Source organism: Scyliorhinus torazame, chromosome 4 (genome assembly GCF_047496885.1).
Source record: "Scyliorhinus torazame isolate Kashiwa2021f chromosome 4, sScyTor2.1, whole genome shotgun sequence".
NCBI classification, from domain to species: domain Eukaryota; kingdom Metazoa; phylum Chordata; class Chondrichthyes; order Carcharhiniformes; family Scyliorhinidae; genus Scyliorhinus; species Scyliorhinus torazame.
This window is the reverse complement of record NC_092710.1, coordinates 223,878,229-223,904,791: the sequence shown is the minus strand read 5'-3', so window position 1 is coordinate 223,904,791 and position 26,563 is coordinate 223,878,229. Positions and strand designations below refer to the sequence as shown.

General features: G+C 46.8%; 2 protein-coding genes and 1 long non-coding RNA gene across 5 annotated transcripts in view; 2 read left to right on the top strand and 1 right to left on the bottom strand.

Annotated features, from left to right (window-relative positions):
• Positions 1-18,716, top strand: LOC140410781 (nephrocan-like). Its single transcript, XM_072499397.1, is given in 4 exon segments — positions 1-383; positions 4,000-4,341; positions 4,344-4,903; positions 17,599-18,716. Coding segments are annotated over 4 exon segments (1,551 nt in total). The 5' UTR covers positions 1-197; the 3' UTR covers positions 18,062-18,716.
• Positions 15,344-21,552, bottom strand: LOC140410782 (uncharacterized). Its single transcript, XR_011940736.1, has 2 exons — positions 21,366-21,552; positions 15,344-17,975 (listed from the first exon to the last, which is right to left on the bottom strand). It is a non-coding gene; the product is annotated as an uncharacterized lncRNA (long non-coding RNA).
• A 172-nt stretch (positions 21,553-21,724) lies between these two features.
• Positions 21,725-26,563, top strand: part of nus1 (NUS1 dehydrodolichyl diphosphate synthase subunit) — a 42,222-nt gene continuing 37,383 nt past the window's right edge. For 2 of the 3 annotated variants that reach the window (XM_072499395.1, XM_072499396.1), the window contains exon 1: positions 21,725-22,251. In XM_072499395.1, coding sequence (XP_072355496.1) covers positions 21,930-22,251 — 322 coding nt within the window. In that variant the 5' untranslated portion in view covers positions 21,725-21,929. The remainder of the gene's footprint in view (positions 22,252-26,563) is intronic. The other variant, XM_072499394.1, reaches the window with a different exon arrangement.

Here is a 26,563-nt window from a genome sequence, read left to right as displayed (position 1 = left end):
TCAATGCTTTTTATCAGAGAAAGTCGGCCGTTCTTACGAGTTTCTGCTGATGTTTAAAAAAAAAGATTCTGAGACACTTTGATACAGATTGAGATTCTTGCCAGCGGAAGCAGGCCGCCTTCAGCACTGGCATCGGTCTCTGTGCTTGTACACTGAACCACTGGTCCATACAGGTAGCTCTTGAAGACTGCAACAAAATGCTATTTATTTATTTTCTCACCGTTTTGGCGTTTCTGATGTCATGCCAAGGCGATTGCCCCACGAGGTGTGTCTGTGACTCTTCTAAATCGGTGCATTGCTACAGAGTTACAACTGTGCCCAAAGCTATCCCAACCGATACCAGAAAACTGCACTTGGGACACAACAACATCAAACAGCTGCGGGTGAGGGACAGAATCTCCATGAGTTTGTCAGCATCATCTTACCTGGGTTCTTGCTAATGATCGTGTTATTGATTTGAGTTCAATGTCATTTCTTTGGATTGATTGATTTTCTTTCCTATGTTGAGTTGTTTTACTTTAAGATATTTATTGTTCCGTGTTTAGTAGGTGTGCCGGGTTGTATTGCAATAGTTTTCATTTCTACTATCGTTTGTCTCCGTTGTTTAGCATTTAGTAAATTTAATCTGTGGATGGATTTAAAAAACCTGTGCTGAATTTGTGAATACTTTGGGAAGTCTGAGCACGGCAAAGCACGAGGTAAGGCATTCAAAATGCGTGCAAGATGTAACTACTTATAATACGACTTCCCCGAAATTCCAAAAGGTGCTGCTCCTGAAATCGCTTCGGACAGGGACAGAGTGTGCCTGTAACTGCTGATCATGGAGTTACCGGAGGCAAACATCAAATCATTTCCTGAATCAGGATTACATTCTCCTCTTAGGCAAAACATAATTGTTTAAAATTGCCTTTGGAATAGGACGATGACTAGTTTCTCGTTGTACCGTGCAAAAGCGCATCTTCCTGTGTCGGTACGTGTTGGGAACGGATCAATGAGAATTTAAGGTGTTTATCCGAATCCCAAAGTTCTTAAAATATCATAGTGCCTGTTTTGAAATGAAAATCGCTTATTGTCACAAGTAGGCTTCAAATGAAGTTACTGTGAAAAGCCCCTAGTCGCCACATTCCGGCGCCTGTTCTGGGAGGCTGTTACGGGAACAGGCGCCGGAATGTGGCGACTAGGGGCTTTTGAAGATAATTAAATGAAGGGACACCAAAATTGTACCAAAATAGATCCAATCCATTCGTGCCCTGATATATATGCAGACACTCTGCTGGAAGAGTCTGAAAATAACCCCACTACCTTGCTCTCTCTCATTCTCCATGTTTCAGAAGGAATATACTTGCCAAAGAGGTAGGGTGGGAATTTCACTCGGCTGATAACCGGGATTGGCGGGACTGCCCTATGAGGAGATTGGTTCGACTGGGAATTCACTTTGAGTGTCAAAGGATGGGAGGAGATCTGATTGAAATGTAGAACATTCTAACAGGGCTAGACAGACTAGATGCAAGGAGGATGTTTTCCCTGGCTGAGGAATCTAGAACCAGGGGACTCAGCCTCAGGATATGGGGTGGACCATTTAGCACTGAGATGAGGAAAGATTTCTTCACTCAAAGTGTAGTGAACCTGTGGAATTCTCGACCACAGAAGGTTGTGGAGGCCAAGTAACTATTCAAGAATGAGATAGATAGTTTTTTAGATTTTAATAGCATCAAGGAGTATGGGAAGGAAGCAGAAATATGGCACTGAGATTGAGGATCAGCCATGATCATATTGAATGGTGGAACAGAATCAAAGGGCCGAATGGCCTACTCTGGCTCCTAGGTTTTATGTTCACAGATAGGATGAGACCTGGCTGTTCATGCCGGTGGGATCTTCCGGTCCTGCTGATGGCGCTGCCCCGTCGGGGGTTTCCCAGCGACATAGGATGTATTCAAAGGAAAATATCATTGACAGTGGCGGCACCAGAAGATATTGTCACCGATCGATGGCAGGCTGCCTCCCGCCACTGAGAAACAGTCTGTTGGGAGGTCAGAGGATCACCTCAGTATTTTCATTTACCTTTTTTAAAAATAAAGTTAGAGTACCCAATTCATTTTATACAATTAAGGAGCAATTTAGCATGGCCAATCCACCTAACCTGCACATCTTTCAGGTTGTGAGGGCAAAACCCACAAACATGGGGAGAATGTGCAAACTCCACACGGACAGTAACCCAGGGCCGGGACTGAATCTGGGACCTCGGCACTGTGAGGCAGCAGTGCTAACCACTGCGCCACTGTGCTGCACATTTATTCATTTACTCCGTCATGCCACAGTCTCTGCCTCAGTGATTCTCTTTCGCAAAGCACCTTACATGACAACAATTTACCGTGTAAAGAAATTTCTCATAACGTCTCTCTCTCTTTGTAATTTTGAACTAATTGGCCCCTTATTGCTGAATACCTAATCAGAGGAAATCTATTGAAGCCCTTCACAATTTAAAAAGGTCGATTAGATCTCTTTGGTCTTCAGTGCCCCATGGAAATTGCCTCAGTATTTCAGGTCTTTCCTTGTAACTATAGCTTCCCACCCCTGGCATCATCATGGTAAATCTATGCTGTACCTACCATGGCTTTACTGTCCTTTCTGTGGGACTGCCAAATGTGTAGTTAGTGCTCTATTAAGGCTTACATTTTAAGCCTTATAGAATCATGGAATTTACAGCGCAGAAAGAGGCCATTCAGCCCATCGAGTCTGCACCGGCCCTTGGAAAAAGAACCCCACCCTCCCCTTAACCCCACCCAGCCTTTTTTTTAATACTAAGGGCAATTTAGCATGGCCAACCCACCTAACCATCTTTGGACTGTGGGAGGAAACCGCAGCACCCGGAGGAAACCTACGCAGACACGACGAGAACATGAAGACTCCGCACAGTGACCCAAGCTGGGAATCAAACCTGGGACCCTGGAACGTGAAGCAACTGCGCTAACCACTGTGCTACCGTGCTGCCCACTACTTATACCTCATTCTAAAAGTTTAAAATGCTCAGAAACCTTTAATGGCCAAAGTATTGTTCATCCATATACTTCAGTGTTTTTCCATCGAGTCGTACTCCCATTCCCTACTTGTCTCCTCAAATCTATTACCTTACATTGCTCACATCCTGTCACCTCTTTGCCAACTATTTTAATTTGCTCATCGGTGTTTGACAAATCTTTTTGCTTTTGGTCATCAGGATATGAACAGAGCATGCTCCTTATACCCAAATTCAAATCATCTATATGAACAGTGAAGAAAACGGGCACCATACTAACCCCTTGGGCCACCACCGACAACCCTTTGTAAACTGAGAAAACGCTGGATAAACTCAGCAGACCTGGTAGCATCTGTAGAGAGAAAGAGTGTTAACGTTTCGCATCTAAATGATCCTCCTACTGAACTGAAGGAAGGTAAAGTATACCGAATATGTTTCTCTCCAGGTGCTAGATCTGCTGAGTTTATCCAGCATTTCTGATAAATGGGACTCAGACCTTTGACCCATTAACATTTGATAAATTATTTGGCATTTGCCCCTTATCAATGTACTTAGCCACAATTGCAGAATGGTTATGTTCCTTGACTATAAAGTGAAATTAATTTAGAAAAAATTAACTCTACACAAAATAAAACACTAATGATATAGATGTAGGATATTAGAAAGGACAAAAAAACATAGAAGCATTGAACGTTCACATAGATTTATTCCACTTTTCTATTTAATTCTCTTTCTTTAGTTTCAGTCCCAGCTCCTCTCATACCTTCTTTGTGTCATTGTGTTCACCCAACGCTATTTCCACTAAACTCATTTCTGGAGTTTTGTTTGGTTTATCTCAGATTTTCATCATTTGCAATTTTCTTTAACCGCGCGCCCTGCCTCCGACTCATGGGATTAGAAAAACAAGATTAAATCCTGGTGAAAGGTGGTTATTGGAAATTGAAATTACACTTCAATGTCTGTCTTGTATTGATGTTTTGCAGGCATCAGATTTTGGTGGACTTTATGGCATTGAAGAACTTGCAATGTCTTCATGTGGAATGGAAGCAACAGAAGCGCACACATTTTCAACACTGATGAATCTGAGGACCTTAGAATTGTGGAAGAACAAGCTGAGGAATGTTCCCAGTAAGCTTCCCTCCAATGTGGAGGTACTAAAACTGGGTAATAATCAGATTCAGGCCTTATGTGAGACTGACTTTGAAGGCATGGCAAAACTGAAAATCCTTGACCTTCAAAACAATAAGATCTCCAAAATCCATTCTAGTGTTTTGTCATCTGCTCTTAAACTAGAAAGTCTTGTTTTGGATAGTAATAGCCTTGAGTTTTGTTATCAGGACCACTGAAACTTCCTTATCTGAAACGTTTAAGCATGAAGAATAACAGGCTGTCTTCTCTACCTTCAAATTTCTTCAGCTTCTTACCATCACTGCACTTTCTCTTTTTATCAGGGAATGTATTTTGCAAGATTCCAAAAAATATGCCACCTTTATTGTGGTCCTTAAAGATGGACAAAAATCTGATCAGTGAATTGCAGGTGCAAGACTTAAAGTATCTCAGTCACCTCTTTGAGCTCTCCCTTTCTGAAAATCAACTTTCTACAGCAAATGATGCACTGGCTTTAACGAACTTATCCATAGTGGATCTATCTAAAAATCAACTCAGAGCAGTTCCGACTAGACTGCCAGCACGGTTGCAAATGTTGGATTGCAGTCACAATTTCATACAACACGTTACACTACAGGAATTCTCTGGATTGTGTGAGCTGAAGCATTTATTTTTGGAATACAACAACATTACGATTATTGATGTGGATGCACTGCAGCACTGTTTGCAACTTTCAGACCTTGCACTGGAGCGAAATCAATTGTCATCCTTCCCAAAAGGGTACGATAGTATTATTGGGATGGAAGGTGTACAATACTAAAATTCTAGGGGTGGGTTTTCAAATACTTTTTGTTCCCAATTTACTGTCAAGCAGAAAATAATGGGTGGGAAAAAAACACCAAAAACGACAAAGTGTCAGTTCCGACAAGAAAACTGGATTGAAACCCAGTGACGGAGTTGGTGGGATTTCTTTTGGAATATGATATACGATCAATGACCACTAAAGCGAGGTTGTAGTCCAACTGAAGGCTTTAATAAGCTAGATGTTTCCCCCAGCAGCTCAGGTACAGAATGAAGGCTGCTGGGGCGGCGCGGGTTCTTATACCCCGCCTAACAGGGCGGAACTAGCATACATTCTAACCAAGAGAAAGCATACCGTTTCCACCAATGGTGCTTTAGCCTATCAGGTACCGTAATACCTATAATACCACATTCACCACCTGTTAAAAAAGAGTCCGGCGGGGGTGGTGGCCTGAAACTACAAAACATGGCAACGTGGTATAATTAGCTATGGAGGAACCGTAATACCTCCGTACAGTGTTTAGTAACTATTTACAATTCTGATAGCTATGTACATTTGATGGTTTATATTTACAGTTTACAATTAAAATGAAGCAATCAGTCGATCGAGGGCCCTGGTCGTCCTCTGTAATCGTCGGAGCTTCGGTGGTGACTCCGGTGGAGGCTCGGGCATCTGTGACTCCGGGAGCGTGGCTTCGATCTCCATGGCAGCTTCGGCACCCCTAGACGGCGCTGGTGGGGAAAATGGTTGACCTAGGAAGGGAGCACTTGCGGGGGGCATCGGTGGGTGGGGGGGGTGGGGGGGCTAGACGGGGCTGGCAGAATGACCGATCCTCCTGTAAGGTGTTGAGGTGGAGGGGAGGGTGGGACTGATGGCTGGGATGTGCGTGGGGTTCCGGCGGGTGCCAGGTCCCGTAGGGAGACCGTATCTTGTCGGCCATCGGGGTACGCCACATAGGCGTACTGGGGGTTAGCATGGAGCAGATGGACCTTCTCGACCAACAGGTCCGACTTGTGCGCCCGCACGTGTTTTCGGAGCAGGATGGGTCCGGGTGCTGCCAGCCAGGTCGGGAGCGAGGTCCCAGAGGAGGACTTCCTAGGGAAGACAAGGAGACATTCGTGGAGTGTCTGATTGGTGGTCGTACAAAGTAGCGACCGGATGGAGTGGAGGGCATCCGGGAGGATGTCTTGCCAGTGCGAGACTGTGAGGTTCCTGGACCATAGGGCCAGTAGGACGGTCTTCCACCCTGCCCGCTTGGTTGAGGGTGGCCGCCAGAGCTACGTCGGACACATCGCTCTCGACCTGGAAGGGGAGGGACTCATCAAAGGCGTGCATCGTGGCCTTTGCAATGTCTGCTTTGATGCGGCTGAAGGCTTGGCGGGCCTCTATCGACAGGCGAAAAGCTGTGGATTGGATCAGGGGACAGGCCATGTCCGCGTAGTTGGGGACCCACTGGGCGTAGTAGCTAAAAACCCTAGGCAACCTTTCAGGGCCTTGGAACAGTGAGGGAGGGGGAACTCCATAAGGGGGCGCATGCATTCAGGATCGGGGCCTATAACTCCATTTCGCACTACGTAGCCGAGGATGGCTAGGCGGTCGGTGCTAAACATGCATTTCTGCTTGTTGTATGTAAGGTTACGGATTTTAGCGGTCTGGAGAAATTTTCAGAGGTTGGTGTCGTGGTCCTGCTGGTCATGGCTGCAGATGGTGACATTATCGAGATACGGGAATGTTCCCCGTAAACCGTACCGGTCAACCATTCGATCCATCTCGCGCTGGAAGACCGAGACCCCATTGGTGACACCGAAGGGAACCCTTAAGAAGTGATAGAGCCGCCCATGTGCCTCGAAGGCAGTGTGGTAGGCGGACTTGAGATCCACCGTGGAGAAGACCTTATAATGCGCAATCCTGTTTACCAGGTTGGATATGTGGGGGAGAGGGTACGCGTCCAGCTGCGTAAACCTGTTGATGGTCTGACTGTAGTCGATGACCATCCTATGCTTCTCCCCGGTCTTTACCACCACTACTTGAGCTCTCCAGGGGCTGTTACTGGCTTCAATGACCCCTTCCCTCAGTAGCCTTTGGACCTCTGACCTAATAAAGATCCGGTCCTGGGCACTGTAGCGTCTGCTCCTGGTGGCGATGAGTTTGCAATCCGGGGTGAGGTTCGCAAACAGGGAAGGCGGGTCGACCTTAAGGGTCGCGAGGCCGCAGACAGTGAGGGGGGGGGTATAGGGCCGCCGAATTTGAAGGTCAGACTTTGAAGGTTACACTGGAAGTCTAAACCCAGGAGTGTAGCGCGCAGAGGTGGGGAAGGACATAGAGACGGAAATTTTTGAACTCCCTTCCCTGGACTGTGAGGTTTGCTACACAAAACCCCTTTATCTCCACTGAGTGTGATCCGGAAGCCAGGGAGATTTATTGATTAATGGGGTGGATGGGGAGAGAACAGTGCCTTACCGTGTCAGGGTGTATGAAGCTCTCCGTGCTCCCAGAGTCGATTAGGCAGGACGTCTCATGCCCGTTGATGAATACGGTCATCGTAGCAGTTGAGAGTGTTCGAGGACGAGACTGATCCAGAGTCACCGAGGCTAATCGCAGCAGTTGAGAGTTCTCTTTGGGCAGTGCTTGGTCAGCCAAGCTGGGGTCCTGGGGGTTCATCCAAGATGGCGGCTCCCATTGGTTGCACATGGCTGGGGGTGCGCAAAATGGCGGCGCCCATCCCTCCAACGTGGCGTCCGCGGAACAAGATGGTGGCGCCCGTGGTCCGCACGTGGCCCTGGAATATGAAGATGGCGGCGACCGCTGGCCGCACGGGGCCCATGGAGAAGTTTGTGGTTGCGGTCCGCATTCGCCGCCGGAGACCGCGACGGGCATACCCCCACAAAATGGCCATTTTTGCCACATGTCTTGCAGGTGGATGTGCGGGTCAGGCAGCACTGGCGGGGATGCTTGGCCTGCGCGCAAAAGTAGCAGCGGGGCCCCTCGGGGTTGCCAGGCTGCCTTGCAGCGCAGGCCTGTGGGGGAACGGGGGAAGTCTCGGGGTTGGCCGCGGAGGGGTTCCATGCTGCCCAGGGCACTGCCGCCCGGTCGGGAATGTAAGCGTGGGCGTTCCTGGAGGCCACCTCCAAGGAGCCTGCAAGGGCCCATGCCTCCCTGAGACCCAGGGTGTCCCTTTTCTAACAGACGCTGGCGGATTTGTGAAGATAGCATACCTGCCACGAAAGCGTCCCGGACTAAGAGTTTTGTGCTTCTTCCCAACACCAGGAGTGCATGGTAGAATTCCTCCAGCGATTCCCCAGGGGTTTGTCGCCTTGTTGCAAGCAGGTGCAACTTGGTTTACTTGGTTAGACTTGGTTTACCGGGCGAATATAGTGTCGTTTTAGCAGCTCTATTGCTGCATCGAAATCTTCCGCTTCCTCGATGAGGGTGTAAATCTCCGGGCTCACCCTTGAGTGCAGGACGTGTAGTTTCTGCTCTCCCATGGGTGCGTTTTCGGCCATCCCGAGATACCCTTTAAAGCACGCCAGCCAGTGCTTAAAGATTGCCGCTGAGTTTGCCGCGTGGGGGCTAAGTTGCAGACACTCCGGCTTGATTCGGAGCTCCATCCTTTCTTCTTAAAATCTAGCTTATTAAATTGATGCACGATCAATGACCACTAAAACGAGGTTGTAGTCCAACTGAAGGCTTTAATAAGCTAGATGTTTCCCCCAGCAGCTCAGGTACAGAATGAAGGCTGCTGGGGCAGCACGGGTTCTTATGCCCCGCCTGGCAGGGCGGAGCTATCATACATTCTAACCAATAGAAAGCATACAGTTTCCACCAATGGTGCTTTAGCTGATCAGGTACCGTAATAACTATAATACCACAGAAAATTACGCCACTTTAAGAAAAGTTTTTCTCCCCACAAGAATGACGCTGCGCTCCGGACGCCCTCCCGCTGATTCGCTCGCCCTGGGGAAACCTGATCAGTTGAATTACTGGGGAGTTCCTTATAAATGTCTCCCCAGCATTTGGTCCAGATCCATTTGAGGGGGATGGCAGCACGGAAGCCAGCTCCGCATTTTCCCGAGGGAGCCCTGACCAGACTTCTGAACGGTGTGCAGCAGAGGCGGGGTGTACTCTACCTGGAATATGGCAGGCGACACACCAGCCAAGGTCACCAGTCTCGTCTGGGAGGCAATAGCTGCCTTGTTCAGTGACAGCACTCTGCAGAAGAGGATGGGCAAAGTGCAGGAAAAAGATGAATGGCCTACTCCACATGGCCAGGGTAAGTCTGCCACCTTCAGTCACTCACTGCACCCCCTCACCCACCGCTCACACCTCTAGGTGATCTCTTACCCAGTGATCTGCCAGGTTGCCCACATGTCATGAAGCACTCTTTCTCCCCCATCGCAAATTTGCTTCTCACATTCCTGCTCCCACTCCAATCCCAGGCATGTTATTTCCCAACTGTCTGGTCTGGCAGGTGTGCCACCTACAATCTCCCCATCTGTGTCTGCGCAGAAAAAACTGCAGCACAACCGGTGTGAGATGGCAAAGCCACCTGGTATCATGTGGGAGCTTTGAAACCTGACCCCGCACGAGGAAAGAGTGCTTGAACTGGCCGGGGAGGAGCCTGACCGTGCCTGTGCTCGTGGTGAAATGGAGGCAGCAAAGAAAAGTGAGGACACACAGTCATACCTAAAACCCCACGTGAGTAAACATCTTGGACTATTAATCCCCCATGGTGTATTAATGTCATCTCCTTTCTCTTGCAGGGCAGTCGTCCAGCCCGGACCATTCATGCATCCCCAGGAAGATGCATAGCTGCTCAGAGAGAGACTTATCTGATCACAGCCTCAAAGAGGTGTCACAGCTCCACCTCCAGATACTCACACCTCGGTTGGAATAAGTAGTAGACAGGCTTCTGGATCTTTCACTGATGAGCACCTCGCAGATGATGATCCAGAGCAGGTGGAGGCTGGGACGTCCCAGGGATCTGGCATTTGGAGGGTTGCCAGAGCCCAAGATTCTGTTGAGCCTCTGACCTATGACGTGCCCCTGGATTCAGATGGCCCCGAGCTGGTGGAACTGCAAAGGTAGACTCGCGAGAATCAGGGAGAGATGACAGCATCTCTCGTCAGACTGCAAGGCTGGCTGTAGGAGTCCTATTGCCTTTTGTCCGAGGAGATGGTGCCGTCACTCAGATGCACCGAGGCCAACACTGCGAGGGTGGCATCCATAATGGGGATCTTGGTGCAGAGGATGTCTGCTCCATGGTTGTGGGCATGACCTCCATGGCTGAGGGTTTCAATCATATGGTGCAGGCACTGGGGGGAATCCTTGGTGTCAGCACCAGATCTCACTCAATCCTATGGAGGTGCCCAGGGGTCCCTGGGAACCTGAAAAAAAGAGGATCAGCAGGACCACAGCCAGAGTCCTCCTCCCGGGAGACCCCAGGGGTTCCCAGCACATCTGCCACACCCTTCCCTGTAAGCGGCACATCTCCAGTCCTGCACACTGAGGAGGGCAGTACTGCAACAATTGTGCTCGTCGAAGGTACACCCGGACCCTCAAGACCCAGGCCCCCCAGTGGACATCCACCAAAGTCATCTCAGACAACAGAGTGTGGAAGGCTGCAGACCACCTCGACCTCAGCTGTGGATCCTAGGCAGACACTTAGATGCAGTGTGGGGATGAGGAAAAGTAGGAAACTGTGGCAGCTAGTGTGCATGGGTGATCACAGGCACTAGTTAAGATAGGTCCCTACTATAATATAGCACTTACAGTAAATTTTACTTTGTTCACCACCAGACCTCCATGGGCCCATGATCTGCAAACCCCCGTGCACACTTGGCACTTCATCCATGATGCGGTGTGAGAGTGGCAGCGTTATGTCTCTGTCACCTCCCACATTGATGACCCATTGAAGATGCGCTGCTGCTGTCAACAACCCCCCCCCCTCACCCCCTCCACTGGCATCAACGCTCGGGCCTCTCATAGCACCCACTCTTCTCCAATAATGAATGAGGCTGCCACAGGCTGACAAAGTGCTAAGGGGCTGTCCACCCCCGAGGTTAGTTAGAGGAACACACCAGGACCCCTGACGTTGAAGGGGACGGAAACAGATGAGAGCATATCCTGCGTCTCTGAACCCCATGATCCACAATAAGCCCATTTCTTGGCATAATGCGTTCAGTTCTATGTCAGGCAGGAGTCAGACATATTTCTGAGGATGAGAGGAGCATGCCGCTGCCCTCAATGCAAGTCATCATCATTCTCCTGCAGAGTCCGGCCAATGGCTTCCATGGAATCGGGGACCACACTATTGCTGAGATAGCAGTTCCTTCGTATGGAGATTTCACAAGTGGGCCCTGGCCATGGCCCGAGGCCCTTCCTCCTCATCCTCCATGGGTTTCCCCTCACCACCCTCCTCGACCTCCTCCTCATCTGAAGAGATGTGGTGCTCTTCATCTCCTCTGTGTCCAGCTGGTTTCCCCTCTGCTGCGCCAAGTTGTGGAGAGCGCAGCAGATTGAAGAGGAACAACCGAACAGGAAAGCGCAGTTCACCAGGCATGGAGAAATGAGCAGAGGACCTGGCCTTGGGCAGATCACTACTAAATCCGAACTCTACCAATGAACAAAAAACTTAAATGAGATCAATTATTAAGGAAATCCAATAACTTAAGTGAGACCCTCTTACCAGCAATGTACATTTTCACAGCAGTAAGCAATAGTTAACAAAAATATAAACAGAAAATTCTGGAAAAACTCAGCAGGTCTGGCAGCGTCTGTGGAGAGAGAAACAGCGTTAACGATTAGAGTGAGTCTGGATTTGCCATGGGATGGCGAGAGAGGTGTGGTGGGGAAGGCAGAGATTGAGGTGGGTCAAAAAGTTTAATTTTGTCACTGGGAGGTTGACCGAGTGGATTTTTCAAAATTAAACAGTAAGAAGGCAGGGAAGGGGGTGGAGGGATAGTGGGGGAAGTGTCTATAAGACTGATAGTCTACAGTACTTCACCAGTGGATGGGTACAATGTGGCAGCACGGTAGCACAGTGGTTAGCACAGTTGCTTCACAGCTCCAGGGTTCCAGGTTCGATTCCCGGCTTTGGTCATTGTCTGTGCGGAGTCTGCATGTTCTCCCTGTGTGTGCGTGGGCTTCCTCCGGATGCTCCGGTTTCCTGCCACAGTCCAAAGGTGCTAGTTAGGTGGATTGGCTATGCTGAATTGCCCTGAGTGTCCAAAAAAGGTTTGGTGGGGTTACGGGGATAGGGTGGAGGTGTGGGGTTAGGGTGGAGGTATGGGCTTGGGATGGGTGCAGGCCGGTGCAGACTTGATGGGCCGACTGGCCTCCTTCTACACTGTAAATTCTATGACTCTGTTAAGTACGTGAAGCAAAGAGATGGTGAACAGGATAAAATGGGACATTTCATATCCCCCAAATTAATTGCATTCTCATCATTATTCTATCATCCAAATCTTCCTGTAGCTAGAATATTTTGAACGGAACTAATATTGATGCAGAGCCACCTAGCAATAAATGGAACTGCCATTTATTTCCAAAGCTGAGTTTAAATCTGATTTGATGGGCAACCATGAAACGTTACCTCCGCCGGAGCAAACCAGTTACATGACATGGCATCACAGCACCACCTACAGGAATAACCCAAATGGAATATTGACAATTTTATAATTTGATGATGTAATCATGGTTTCCAGTGGCAGAATGTTGTGGATAAGCTTGATCAATTTCTTTGTAATGTTTTGTTCATTGTACGTCTAACAGTGAAAAGAATCATTTTATGAAAAGCAAAGTCGATTGAGTTTCATTATTGTTTTTTTGACTTTATCACAAGTTACGCAAATTTCTTTATGTGAAATAATTCAATTGTCTGTTACAAATCTGAATAGTTTCAGCTGATACCTGACTGGATTACCTAACATTCTGACAATGGTGAGTATAAACCTGCTGATGAATGCAATGTGTTTCTTCCCTTTACCTGATGACTCAGCAAGCTTATCCAGTGGTTCGCAATGCTGCCTCACAGCGCCAGGGTCCCGGGATTGATTCTCCCTATGTCTGCATGGATTTCCTCCAGGTGCTTCAAATTTCTCCCACAATCCAAAGATGTGCAGCTTAGGTGGGGTTACGGCGATTGGGTGGGTGGGTGGGGGTGGGGGGAGAGGGCCCAGGTACAGTGCTCCTTTGGAGGGTCAGTGCAGACTCAATGGGCCGAATGGCCTCCTTCTGCAGTGTCGGGATTCTAAGGATCCAATAATTAGCTTGGTGCGATCTCCAGTTTGTGCGATTTTTAAAAATTCTTTCATTGGATGTGAGCGTTGAGACGGTGGTGGTGTCTTGCAAGGGCATGAGTCCGAAGGCTTTATTAATGGCACCTCTGCCGTTCTCGCCAGCATGGTACTTCACAAGCCCAGTGGTAGTGTTAGCCCTTAGGCTGTGGGGGCAATGGAAGCAGCACATGAGTCTGGAGGGGGCGTCAATGTGGTCACTGATCTGGTAAGCACGCTACAGCCTTCCGGTCTCAACATTGAATTCAACAACTTCTACCCCACCTTGACCCATTTGTTTTCATCCCATTTCATTTTAACTGTCTTTTACCATTTCTTTCTTTCTTGTCTTTCTTAATATATATTTAACCCCCCCCCCATTTTATCCACCTTTCCTTACCCTTTCTCCCCTTTGCTTTCCCCTTCCCCTCCCCCCACATCTACATCTGTCACAGTTTACCTTCTGATGCTAGTTTCTCTGCTGTTTGGCCTTTCACATCTTTTTGTTCTCTCTGGGAACTGCCATTAGCACTCTTTCCCCTGAGTTTCTGTGGCTATTAGCACCCCGTTACCCTGGGTTTCTGTGGCTATGACTCATCTTTCATTTTTATTCCACAGTATTTCCCACTTTCTCTGTCTTTAGCTTTGAGAAAGAGTAATTGGACTCAAAACGTTAGCTCTTTTCTCTCCCTACAGATGCTGCCAGACCTGCTGAGATTTTCCAGCATTTTCTCTTTGGTGACAGGGATTGAGAGATTTGGGGACCTCTTTGTTGAGGAGAGTTTCCTGAGCTTGGAGGAGCTAGAGGAGGAGTTTGAGTTACCGGGTGGGAAGGGGTTCCGGTACCTGCAGGTACGGGATTTTGTTCGGAGGCAGGTCCCGGGCTTCCCTCACCTCCCATTAAAGGGACTACAGGATAAGGTGTTATCTAAAACAGGAGTTGGGGAGGGCAGAGTCTCGGAAATATATAAGGAACTGATGGAGTGGGAAGGAGTCCCAATTGGGGAGGTGAAGAGGAAGTGGGAGGAAGAGCTAGGATGGGAGTTGGAAGTCGGGTTGTGGGAGAAGGCCCCGAGGAGAGTCAATGTATCCTCGTTGTGTGCCAGGATTAGCCTGATCCAGTTTAAGGTGGTCCACAGGGCTCACATGACTGTGACCAGGTTTTTTGAGGAGGTAGAGGACAGGTGTGGGAGCTGTGGGGGAAGTCCTGCGAACCATATATATATGTTTTGGGCGAGTCCGAGGCTGAGGGGATTTTGGCAGGGTTTTCAGATGTCATGTCAGAGGTCCTGGCAGGGAGGCTGACTCTGAGTCAAGAGATGGCAATATTTGGAGTGTCGGAAGATCCGGGAGCCCAAGGGGGGAGAAAAGCCAACGTTTTGGCCTTTGTCTCCCCAGTGGCCCGTAGATGGATTTTGCTGGGATGAAGGGACTCGGAGCCTCCAAAGTCAGGGTTTGGGTCAGTGATATGGCAGGGTTTCTTAGGCTAGAGAAAATTAGGTTCGCCTGAAGGGGTTCACTACAGGGGTTCGCTCGGAGGTGGCAGCCATTCATCAACTGCTTGAAGGAAAATTGACCGTCAGTAAGGGGCTGGTTTAGCACAGTGGGCTAAATAACTGGCTTGCAATACAGAACCATGCCAGCAGCACAGGTTCAATTCCCTTACCGGCCTCGCTGAATAGCCGCTGGAATGTGGCGACTAGGGGCTTTGCACAGTAACTTCATTGAAGCCTACTTGTGACAATAAGTGATTATTAATATTCTGGCAGGGTTGGGGGGTGCATGGAAGTGACGTATAAGGGCAGGGAATCTAATGTATGGTGTTATGGGTCAGGGTTTAGAGAACCCCAAAAACCTCTGAGCCTCTGAAAGAGCCATTGTGCACAACACACTCCCTACTTAAACTAGAATACCACACCTGAAAAGCAACCACAATATGCTCACCCCTCACTGTCTTTAAGTTCACTAAGCCAATCCAATGGATAGATTTTTATCCCTCTCGAGCCCCCAATTTGTTATGGGCCAGGGTTTAGAGAACCCCAAAGTGTATCATGGAGTTCACCTGACCCACAACTCTTAATAGATTGTGGTATGGGGAGCACACAGCCCACTCTACAGGTGTGGTACAGCAGAAATGGAAAAGTATTTTTTTGAAGCAAAACAATGTTTATTCTATGAACTCAAGTTAACCTTTTTAAAACATACAGTAAACATCTTAGCAACCATTAATTCAAATACAACCCCCAAAGACTACAACACTAAGTAATCTTTTAAGCTTTCCTTTTAACATCCATAAGACTTAAGAAACCTCTTTTAACAGAAGCACATTAGGTTTACAGTCACTACTGAGAACATTTATAATTCTGAATTTACCAAATTCATGGCAGAGTGATCAACAGTACACCTGCTCTGTCTGGCTTCAGCTCCAACACTGAAAACGAAACCCTGCAGCAAACAGCCTAAAAGTAAAAAGCTGACAGACAGCCCAGTTCCACCCATTCTCTGACATCACTGCAGTAGTAAACACCCATTTCTTAAAGGTACTCTCACATGGCAATGGGTAGTTCGGGTTTAGGGATGGGGGAAGTTGGGTGTACTATTGTGGGGTTTATGCGTGTGTTGGATCTCTCTGTTTAGAATGTTAAAAATGTTAAAACTATAAATGCCTCAATAAAATATTTTCTAAAAAAAAGGTGGTGGTGATATACCTTCTTGAATTGCTGCAGTGCATCTGTTGTAGATACACCCACAGCACTGTTAGGAAATAAGTTAATTGTTCCCAGCTAAGGTGAGGGTAGGATCCCTACAATTGTCTTTAAGTCTCTGGTTTAAATATGCAAACCCAGACTGGGATTTTCTGGCCCCGCCGTGATGGGATCTGCAGCGGAGGATGTGGCAGCCCATTGACTTTCAGCGAGACCAGTCAATCCTGGTGCAGACAGGGCCAAAGCATCCTGCCCTCAGACACATCTCAGGATCCTGAACAGTGACTGCTCTTGGAAGGAGAAAGTGGAACTGTCAAATGAGGACATAATTAAGATTTACTGACATGCTTTCTGACAATTATTGTCAAGGTTGACACATGAATAATAATAGTTGGGTGAAATACTTTACGAAAATCTCTTGCTAACATATACCAGCAAGAAACTATCAGGAGCAATAGGAAATGAAGAAATATTGGCAAAGGCCATTTTAAAACGTTAGGCAGGCTCATGCATTTTTAATTTAAAAAGGGTCCATGATCCGCACAGCTTAGATAGTTACTGCCAGAAATTGTATTTTGAATCTTAAAATACCCCAAATCTTAATTGGGTGATGAAGTTCAAATTCAAGTCTCAACTCTCATTCATATTCAAACATGTCTCAGGAGGTGAACTTGCTATCTGGGAAGGTGGAGAGATGGCAGACATTTTACCACAGTCATTCAATCATACACACTGACTGCTCAAGTAAAAAGTGTGACAGAGTCTGGCAGAATTCCATGAAATTTTGTATAATTCACTTAGAAGTGGATAACACGTGTTGTGTCAGCTTAGCTGGAAAACCTGCATGTATCCAATTAAATACTTTGAGGACTGCAGAAGCATTTTCCAGTTTTTTTAAGAACACCCAATATTTTTCAAAGTATGAAAGCTGTAATCGCTATGATTTTTAAAAATCCTCTAAGTTAGCTTTTAAAATGATTAAAATTATTTTTCAGAAATGATAATGCAGATGGAATGCTACTTCATTATTCCAGGGAATTGTTTTTTGAGAAATGTTGTAAATTGTGGTTCTCCATCAACCTGACTTTTATGGATAGTTACAGGAAGTTTACAAAGATAATTTTCTCAAGGTTCTTCATGAGAAAATCTGTAGAAACCCTGGAATTCTCTGCCTAAACAGTGTTTCAACAAAAAGCTGATGGTCAGGAGTATCCCTGAAGAAATTCCCAATTGAATATTTTTAATAGTTAAATGATTTGCAAATCTGTTGCTAAATCAATACTTTGTCATTCCCAGGCCGGATTTCCAAAATTCCCTTCTCACAATTCTTCTAATCACCATCCTACAATTTTCAAAATGTTCTGTTGCCCACGACCAGTCCCGCACTAATGCCCATTGCCCGTCACTCCAAATTTTGCCAAATGACTTGTGTGCTCCCTTAGCTCCTTGTCCTCATTTACAAATCTCTGTACTGCCTCTATTATACGTTGCAGCTTATGTCTTCCAGCTTCTAGCAATTCATCCTTAGTAGCAAAACCTTTTGGCATCGGTATTTATAATTACATTTGCTGTGCTGTAATGACATCCTTCCACTGGTACTTATGCTGCAAAATTTTGTATTTACCATTCATTGCGTATTTCTATCTCAATCTGGAACAAGATGGCAATAATTCTTATCCTTTGTTCTTTCTTCAGGCTCCCTGATACTCTTATAAGGCTAGATCTGAAAGGAAATAATATCACAGACATTTGTAAAGAGACAGTGGAAAATATGAAGCGGCTGCGAGTTCTGAATCTGCGGAACAACAGGTTATCATCTCTTAACCCTGATGTGCTTGGATATTTTCCTCGTCTCAGGCAGCTTTATCTGGATGGTAACCCGTGGAACTGTACATGTGACCTCATGAAAATCAGAGTCTTATTGACTGCAAGACAACTGGAAATCAAAAGTGGCTACTGTGCAACTCCAGCCTATTATCGAGGTGAGATGTGGCTATCTTCCAATAAGATGCTGAACAGTTGTGGTTATAATACTATTCATGGTGTCCAAGGAAAAGCGTTTCTTGAAATTGCTGCAAAAAAAGCACAGGAGGATGATCGCTCAAATATTAATGGTCCAACTGACAATGAAGATTATTATGACTATGATGCAGACTAAAAATCAATAACCAACATGCCAATTACTTTAAACATTCTGATTATGTGTAATGTGACATAGATAATCATTGTTCTATTGTAATCTGAATTATACTTTTGCAGATTTTTAGACTTCTTACTGCTTGTTAAACCTTATGTACACTTCTAGAATAGGTAAACATGATTTTAACTGTCTTCCTTGAATCCTTTCTTGGTTGATATACAATTCAAACTGGGAGATTTACCTCTGTTCCAACATGAATTAGTAAGATTTGCATAAGCATTGACTCAGTTCCATTGTGCAGAAAACAATGAATAAGCAAAGATATTCATTTGGTATAACATTGATAATGTTTTGACTAATTTATTTTTCAAATCTGGTGCTCAGGCAAATGATTCACTTGCACAACATGATCTTGAATTAAAATGCATATTCAAATTGCCAAATATGAAGGCAATCATTACATATCTTGAATCCGTACCAGAATTTAAATCATTGTTACTACCTCATACAGAACTGGTGTGTAACTAGTAGTACTGTATAATTTACTTACACCACCGCTTTAATTTGATTGTTCATTAAAAATGTACATTAAACTAGCATGATTGTTTTTTCTCCTATTACTGACTTAGTAATATTGTATCTACTCATAAAGAATAAATGGGACCTCAAATCAGCAATGTTGTATTCACTTTGTACTCATCTTGGAATAAAGATCTTCTTATTAAGATATTTTCTTTAAAGAAGTCAAGCATTACAAAAAGGACAGAAGATGACCAGAAACTTGGAAAAGGCAAACGTTTAATATTCAAAATTGATTTTTTTTTTTACAGAAAAATAAGGCAATTGTTTTCATATTGGTCAGTTGGAAGAATGATGTTTTACTGTTTTAAAAAAATATTTTAATTGAACTTTTAGCTTTTTATATCAAAAATATACAACCATAACAACCCCACCATCAGTATCAAAAATTACAAACAACAGGAGTAACAACAACCCCATCCCCCAAAACAGAAATACACCCCAAACCATCCCACTAGCCCCCCCGCCCCCCCCCCCCCCGCCAACCCATCCCCCACTAACAGCTAACAGTAACTAATTCTTCAAAGTGCAAAATGAAAGGCCGCCATCTATGGTAGAACCCTTCAATTGACCCCCTCACTGTAAATTTCACCTTCTCGAGGTGCAGAAACACCATCAAGTCACCTAGCCATGCCGAGGTGGCTTCACCTGTCTCCGGCTCAGCAGAATTCGCCTCCAAGCAGTCGACGAAGCAAATGCCAGAGCATCTGTCCCCGTGCCTGTCATCAACTCTGGCCGATCCAAGACTCCAAATAAAATCACTAGCGGACAGGGCTTTAAATCAATATTTAGGATCGCTGATGTGGTTCTGAAGAAAGATACCCCAAAAACCCACCAATTTGGTTCAGCACCAGAACATGTGCATGTGATTTGCAGGTCTTCTCGAACACCGCTCACACCCATCCTCAACCACCTCACAAAATCGACTCATTCTGGCCTTGGTGAGATGCGCCCTGAACACCACCTTGAGCTGAATCAAACTCAACCTCACGCAGGATAAAGAAGCATTAACCCTGCGACGGACTCACTCCTCACCACTTCCTCCAATTTGGGTCCCAGCTCCTCCTTTCACCTGGCCTTCACCTCTTCTTTCGGGGCCTGCTCCTCTCTCATATATCCTGGACGTGCTGCCCTCCTCCGAAATTGTGCAGGAAAGAATCCTCTCCAATAAAGGAGACGGTGGCGCCACCGGGAATGTCAGAAATACCCTACGAATAAAATCCCTTACCTGAAAGTACCTATACATATCTGCCCCCACCAGTCCTGCTTTCTCCTTCAGCTCCTCTAAGGTGGCAAACCACCCCTCCAGAAACAAATCCATTACCCTCTCCAACCCCTTCCCTTTCCACCCCTAAATGTGGCATCTAATCTCGCTGGCTCAAATAAATGATTCCTGCAGTAGGAGCCTATCTTGTCACTGCTCTCAGCAAAATGCTGATGAAGTTGCCACCATATCTTCAAAGTGGAGACAACCATCGGGTTCAACAATTATTTCACTGGCATGAACGGCAGACACGCCGTCGCCAGCACCTCCAAGCTGGACCCTTTGCACGACCTCGACGCCATCCGCACCCGGGTAACCTCCTGTTTAGCGCACCACCCTAACACCTTCTCCGCCTTGGCCGCACAATAATAAAACAACAAATTCAGCAGCACTAACAACCCCCCCCAAAATTCAGCAGCGCCAACACCCACCCCACCCCCATCGGCTGCCTTTCCCTCTGTAATAAGGAGTTTGTTGAGTGTCATGTGTTCTACGTTACAACAGTGACAACACTGTTGTAATTACATTCACTGTTGTAGTTACATTCATGCCACACAAGTGCCAGGCAATGACTACCTCCTACAAGAGAGGATCTAACCACAGAAAACCATAGAATGGCATTACCATTGCTGAATCTCCCACAGTCCACATTGATCAGAAACTGAATTGCGCAAGCCATATAAATACTGTGGCTACCAGAGCAGGTCAAAGGCGAGGACCTACAGTGAGTAATTCACCTCCTGACCCCCAAAGCCTGTCCACCAACTATAAGGCACAATTCAGGAGCGTAATGGAATACTCTCCACTTGCCTGGATGAGTACAGATCCAACAACACTCAAGAAGCTCAACAGCATCCAGGACAAAGTAGCACGATTAATTGCTCCTCCTTCCACAAAGATTCAAACCCTCCACCACCGACGAACAGTGGCAGCCATGTGTACCGTCTACAAGATGCACTTGCCAAGGTTCCTCAGAGAGCATCTTTCATACCCACGACCATCTAGGACAAGAGCAGCAGATACCTGGGAACCTCAGAGGTTCCCCTCCAAGTCATTCACCACTTGGACTTAGAAATATATCGCCGTTCCTTCACTGTCGCTCGGTCAAGATCCTGGAATTCCCTCCCTAACAGCACCATGGGCACGGTAGCATAGTGGTTAGCACAGTTGCTTCACAGCACCAGGGACCAGGGATCAATTCCCGGTTTGGGTCACTGCCTGTGCGGAGTCTGCACGTTCTCCGTGTCTCTCCTCCGGGTGTTCAGGTTTCCTCCCACAAGTCCCAAAAGATATGCTGTTAGGTGAATTGGACATTCTGAATTCTCCCTCAGTGAACCTGAAAAGGCACTGGACTGCGAGTAGGGGATTTTCACAGTAACTTCATTGCAGTATTAATGTAAGCGTACTTGTGACAGTAATAAAGATTATAATATTATTATTACACCTCAAGAGCTGCAGCGGTTCAGAAAGGCAACTCACCACCAACTTCTGAAGGGTAACTAGGGATGGGCAATAAATGCTGGCCTAATCAGCAGAAAACATTGCTTGACAATTTGACTTTTTTTTCAAAACTTGTTTTGCAACCGGCAGCATAGGTATTTATGTCTGCAACTTGATTTTCTCCTTCAGTGTTGCACTGACAAACGCTGATCCGCCTGAAACGAGTGTTTGAATTCTGCTCTGCCTATTTAGGGGGCGCTGTGGAGCCCCGGCCACCAGGCTTCCAGAGCAGAACCTTTCTCTTGTCTCCATCCAGTCAGGGTGGGCGTGCACGTCAAGTGGAAGTTTGGAACCAATCCCCGCGCTCCATGTGTTGTTTAAAGTCAAAGGTGAAAGTTAATCAGCAAAAAAAAAAAAGTGAAGATGGCGCTCGGCGTATTGGGGAGTTGGCACTGATTCACAGTCATTCATAGAGAGAAACTCTTTTTCTGGCAAGCTGGCTTCCCCCACCCTCTTTCCCCAATGTAAATGTTTCAAACAGAAGCCGCTTTGCTTTTTTTTTGTTCCTGTTAATTTCCTCCTCCGGAATTGCATGGTAAAGTGATGGCACTTTTTGAGCTGGTGTGGAGGGTATTGCACACTGTGCTGTGCCTGCACCGGACTCTGTCGGCCTGGCTGCGGAATGGAATGTGGGCCTGGAAGCGCTGGAACCCGGCGAGCCTGGCCTTCGGCTTCCAGAACGCCAAGAACAAAGGCCAGAGCCGGCGCGCGCGCTGGCGTTCCCATGGCCGCAGCCTCAAGAAGCTGCCGCTGCACCTGGGGCTGGTGGTGACCGAGGAGGAGAGCAGCTACACCGACATCGCCAACCTGGTGGTGTGGTGTATGGCCGTGGGCATTTCGTATGTCAGCGTCTATGACAACCAAGGTGAGGCGGGTAACGCTGCCGAATGAGATATCTCTGCACACAGCCGATCAGTGTACAAGTGTGTGTGTGCGTGCATAGACCAGTGTGTGCTAACCAATGTGTTGGGAACCACAACAGGTTGATTCGTCCTTTCAAAAGCCAGGAGAAAACCCTCTCAAGGTGGGGCCGTCCCCTGATCTTCCCTTAACTTAATATGAGGAATTGGGTTGCACACACAGGCCCGGCGGGATTTAATTTCCTCTTTTAAATTGAGCGCTAAAGGACAGGAAGTTCCGAGCGAAGCATTGGATTTTGTTCAGTTAACCTTGTCAATGAATAGTTAGCAACAATCGCCATTTGCTGGTTTAGTGTTGTCCAGGACATCTGTGAAATAGGAAAATATGTTTCGGAATGGGTCAGTGTTGATGTTTAAAATTCTTCCAGCTTGCTAATTTTTTTCAAGTTTAAAGATTTAAATGTTTTTACTCCAAATCAATCTGCTTACAGTAAATGTGAATGTTATTTCAAAAATAGCTGCAAATACGGGTGTATCACAGCAAGTATCTTTGTACAGGTGCAGGAAACATAGGCAAGCCAGTTTGACTCCGTGGTAACATTCTCAACTGAGAGTTGTGGGTTCAAGCCATTGATATTTGAGTGCACTTGTCTAGACTGACTTTTCAGTGTGGTATTTTGTGAAAAATGTGAGATGTTTTGAAGGAGGTTTTTTAAACCAAGATCACATTGTCTGCTCAAGTAGCTGGAAGAGATTTCATTGCACTTTTCCTGAAGATCAGGGAATTCTGTTAGTGCCACAGGATGTGATTGTGCATCACTAAATAAACTGCTTTTTTATTTACTCCGACCTATTCCAAAAGGCATTTTCAAGGTAATAACATCTGTATCAGCCAAGTATAATTTTAATTGACTGTTTACCAACACTAACTGTTTCTGATTTTGGAACAGTTGGGAATCCAGATGTGATAATCACTATAAGCTCTGTTTGCTGTGCACGTTCTGCTTTATTTAATTGCTAACTTTTTTTGTGCTGCAGCTACCTTATTTGCCTTGGTTTGTTTCTCATCATTTGTTGTTTTGTTTTTTTGCTGGCCTATCCACAGAAAGGGAATAAGTTATTTATAAGTAACCACCAATTTAATTTAGGCTCATGTATCTTTGCAGAAAATGTTGATCACTGACTATTGAATGAGAATATTACACATGTTGCAATGATTCTGCATTTTATGCTACACTTCCATAATTCGAGCACTAAAGATGAGCTGGTTTGAAAAAGCAGATTTAACTTAGCCATCATAGCAGGAGTGGTATAAAATTTACAGGATTGACACCACTTTGGCTTTAAAATTGTTGTATGTATTTAATAATGGTGGTTAACAATGCTGCCATTTTGATTTTGTTCATTTGAATACACTAGAGCTGAAAATGAGACTAAAGCTAGATCCATAATGTATGCACTGCATTTGAGTCAAGAGTCTTATCTTTAGGCCTAGCAAGTTGATCCTGTGCAACTCCTCAAACGAGTGGGCACTGAGTAGGGACATGGGTACAGAGTTTAATGCAGAAGGTTAGATGATAACCTTTTTGAACTAATATTTTATTGGGAACCAAACTTTTGTTAATGTTTGTCTATAGTAAGCAGTAACTATACCATTGTGGACTAAAGTAGTTGAACCTGTTTAAAGCCAGTTTTAGCTTGGGTCAGAACAATTTAAAGTTGCAGTTCAGTTTTGACAAAGGTGTTGAGACCAGTTGGTATAATAAGACATGTTCTGGACTTCCGGGTGCGGTGATGACCAGCTAAGTCGCACGTTTCGGCAGCTCCCGGTGGAAAGGACTTTTGGGCTCTTGATAGGAGCCCCAATGGCAATTTTAACGGCTAAAAACACTGTGTGGTAAACCAGAAGGGAATCCCCCCTGGACACGGATGGAAAAAGGAGAGGAAAGTGGCTGGATTGCGGTGGATCCTCTAGAGCAGCGGCCAGGAAGGCAGGCACAAAGCAAGATGGCGTCGGAAGGAGGCAGTTTAATATGGGGCCCTGACCAACCAGAGTTCCTGCGGCGTTGCGTGGAAGAACTTAAAAAGGAGATGAAGAAGGAGCTGTTGGCCCCGATATTACAGGCGATTGAAGGGCTAAAGGAGGAGCAAAAGACCCAGGAGCAGGAGCTTCGGGTCGTGAAGGCAAAGGCTGCTGAGAATGAGGACAACATACAGGGCCTGGTGGTGAAGACAGATGCACGAGGCACAACACCAGGTGTGTGGAAAGGCTGGAGGTGCTGGAGAATAATGCGAGGAGGAAGAATTTAAGGATTCTTGGTCTTCCCGAAGGAGCGGATGTCGGGGCATATGTGAGCACGATGCTGCACTCGTTAATGGGATCGGAGGCCCCGACGGGCCCATTGGAGGTGGAGGGAGCCTATCGAGTTATGGCGCGAAGACCGAGGGCTGGAGAAATTCCTCGAGCCATAGTGGTGAGATTTCTCCAATACAAGGACAGAGAGATGGTCCTCAGATGGGCAAAGAAAACTAGGAGCAGTAGGTGGGAGAACGTGGTGATCTGTGTATATCAAGATTGGAGTGCGGAGGTGGCGAGAAGGAGGGCAAGCTTTAATCGGGCCGAGGCGGTGCTGCACAAAAGGAAGGTTAAATTTGGAATGCTGCAGCCGGCAAGACTGTGGGTCACACATCAAGGGAAACACCACTACTTTGAAACGGCAGAAGAGGCGTGGACATTTATTGTCGAGGAGAAACTGGAATAAGCGGGCTAGAAAAAGAACGTTTGTGACAAAGTGGTGGGGCGAATATGTGGGGTGAAAAGGGGGAAGACATGATTTCCCAAGTTAATCCTGCGACCCTGTAACTTTTCTCTCTTCCCCATGTCGTGGGGGAGGGAGGATGAGGAGCTGGGGGCGCTGGCCATTGGGGCGGGGCCAAATGGGAAGCGCGGGCTTTGTTCCCGCGCTATGGTAATCATGGCGGGAACAGGGAAGCAGGAAGGAGGTGGCCTCGCACAGTGGGAGCCGAGGTCACGGGGGGAAGCCGAGGTCGGCCAGAGTTTGCTGACTTCTGGGAGCAACATGGGGGGTGCAATTACGCTAGTGAGGGACCTGGGGGGGTGGGTTAACTGGGTTGCTGCTGCTGGGGAGACGGGGAAGCTGGTATGGGGTGGGGTGGTCGGGGCGGGAGGGTGCCGTTGGGGGGAGATACGGCTACATGGGAACCGGGTGAGGAGCTGGATTGAAAAAGGAGATGGCTAGTCGACAAGTGGGGGGGGGTAAAGAGCCCCCCAACCCGGCTGATCACTTGGAATGTGAGAGGGCTGAACGGGCCGATAAAGAGGGCACGGGTACTCACACACCTAAAGAAACTTAAGGCAGATGTGGTTATGCTGCAGGAGACTCATCTGAAACTGATAGACCAGGTCAGACTACGCAAAGGATGGGTGGGGCAGGTGTTTCATTCGGGGCTAGACGCAAAAAACGGGGGTGGCTATACTGGTGGGGAAGCGGGTAATGTTTGAGGCAAAGACCACAGTGGCGGATAGTGGGGGCAGATACGTGATGGTGAGTGGCAAATTGCAAGGGGAGGCGGTGGTCTTAGTGAACGTATATGCCCCGAACTGGGATGATAACTTTATGAGGCGTATGTTCGGACTTATCCCGGACCTAGAGGTGGGGAAGTTGGTAATGGGTGGACATTTTAATACGGTGCTGGACCCAGGGATGGACAGATCGAGGTCCAGGACCGGAAGGAGGCCGGCTGCAGCTAGGGTGCTTAAGGACTTTATGGAGCAGATGGGAGGAGTAGACCCCTGGAGATTTAGTAGACCTAGGAGTAAGGAGTTTTCGTTTTCTCCTATGTCCACAAAGTTTATTCACGGATAGACTTTTTTGTTTTGGGAAGGGCACTGATCCCGAAGGTGACGATAACGGAGTACATGGCTATAGCTATTTCGGATCACACTCCCCATTGGGTGGACCTGGAGATAGGGGAGGAAAAAGAACAGCGTCCACCCTGGAGAATGGACATGGGATTATTGGCAGATGAGTGGGTGTGTTTAAGGGTGAGGGGGTGTATTGAAAGGTACTTGGAACTCAATGACAATGGGGAGGTTCAGGTGGGAGTGGTCTGGGAGGCGCTGAAGGCAGTGGTTAGAGGGGTGCTGATATCTATTAGGGCACATAAAGGAAAGCAGGAGGGTAGGGAAAGGGAGCGGTTGTTGAAAGAACTTTTGAGGGTGGACAGACAATATGCGGAGGCACCGGAGGAGGGACTGTACAGGGAAAGGCAAAGGCTACATGTAGAATTTGACTT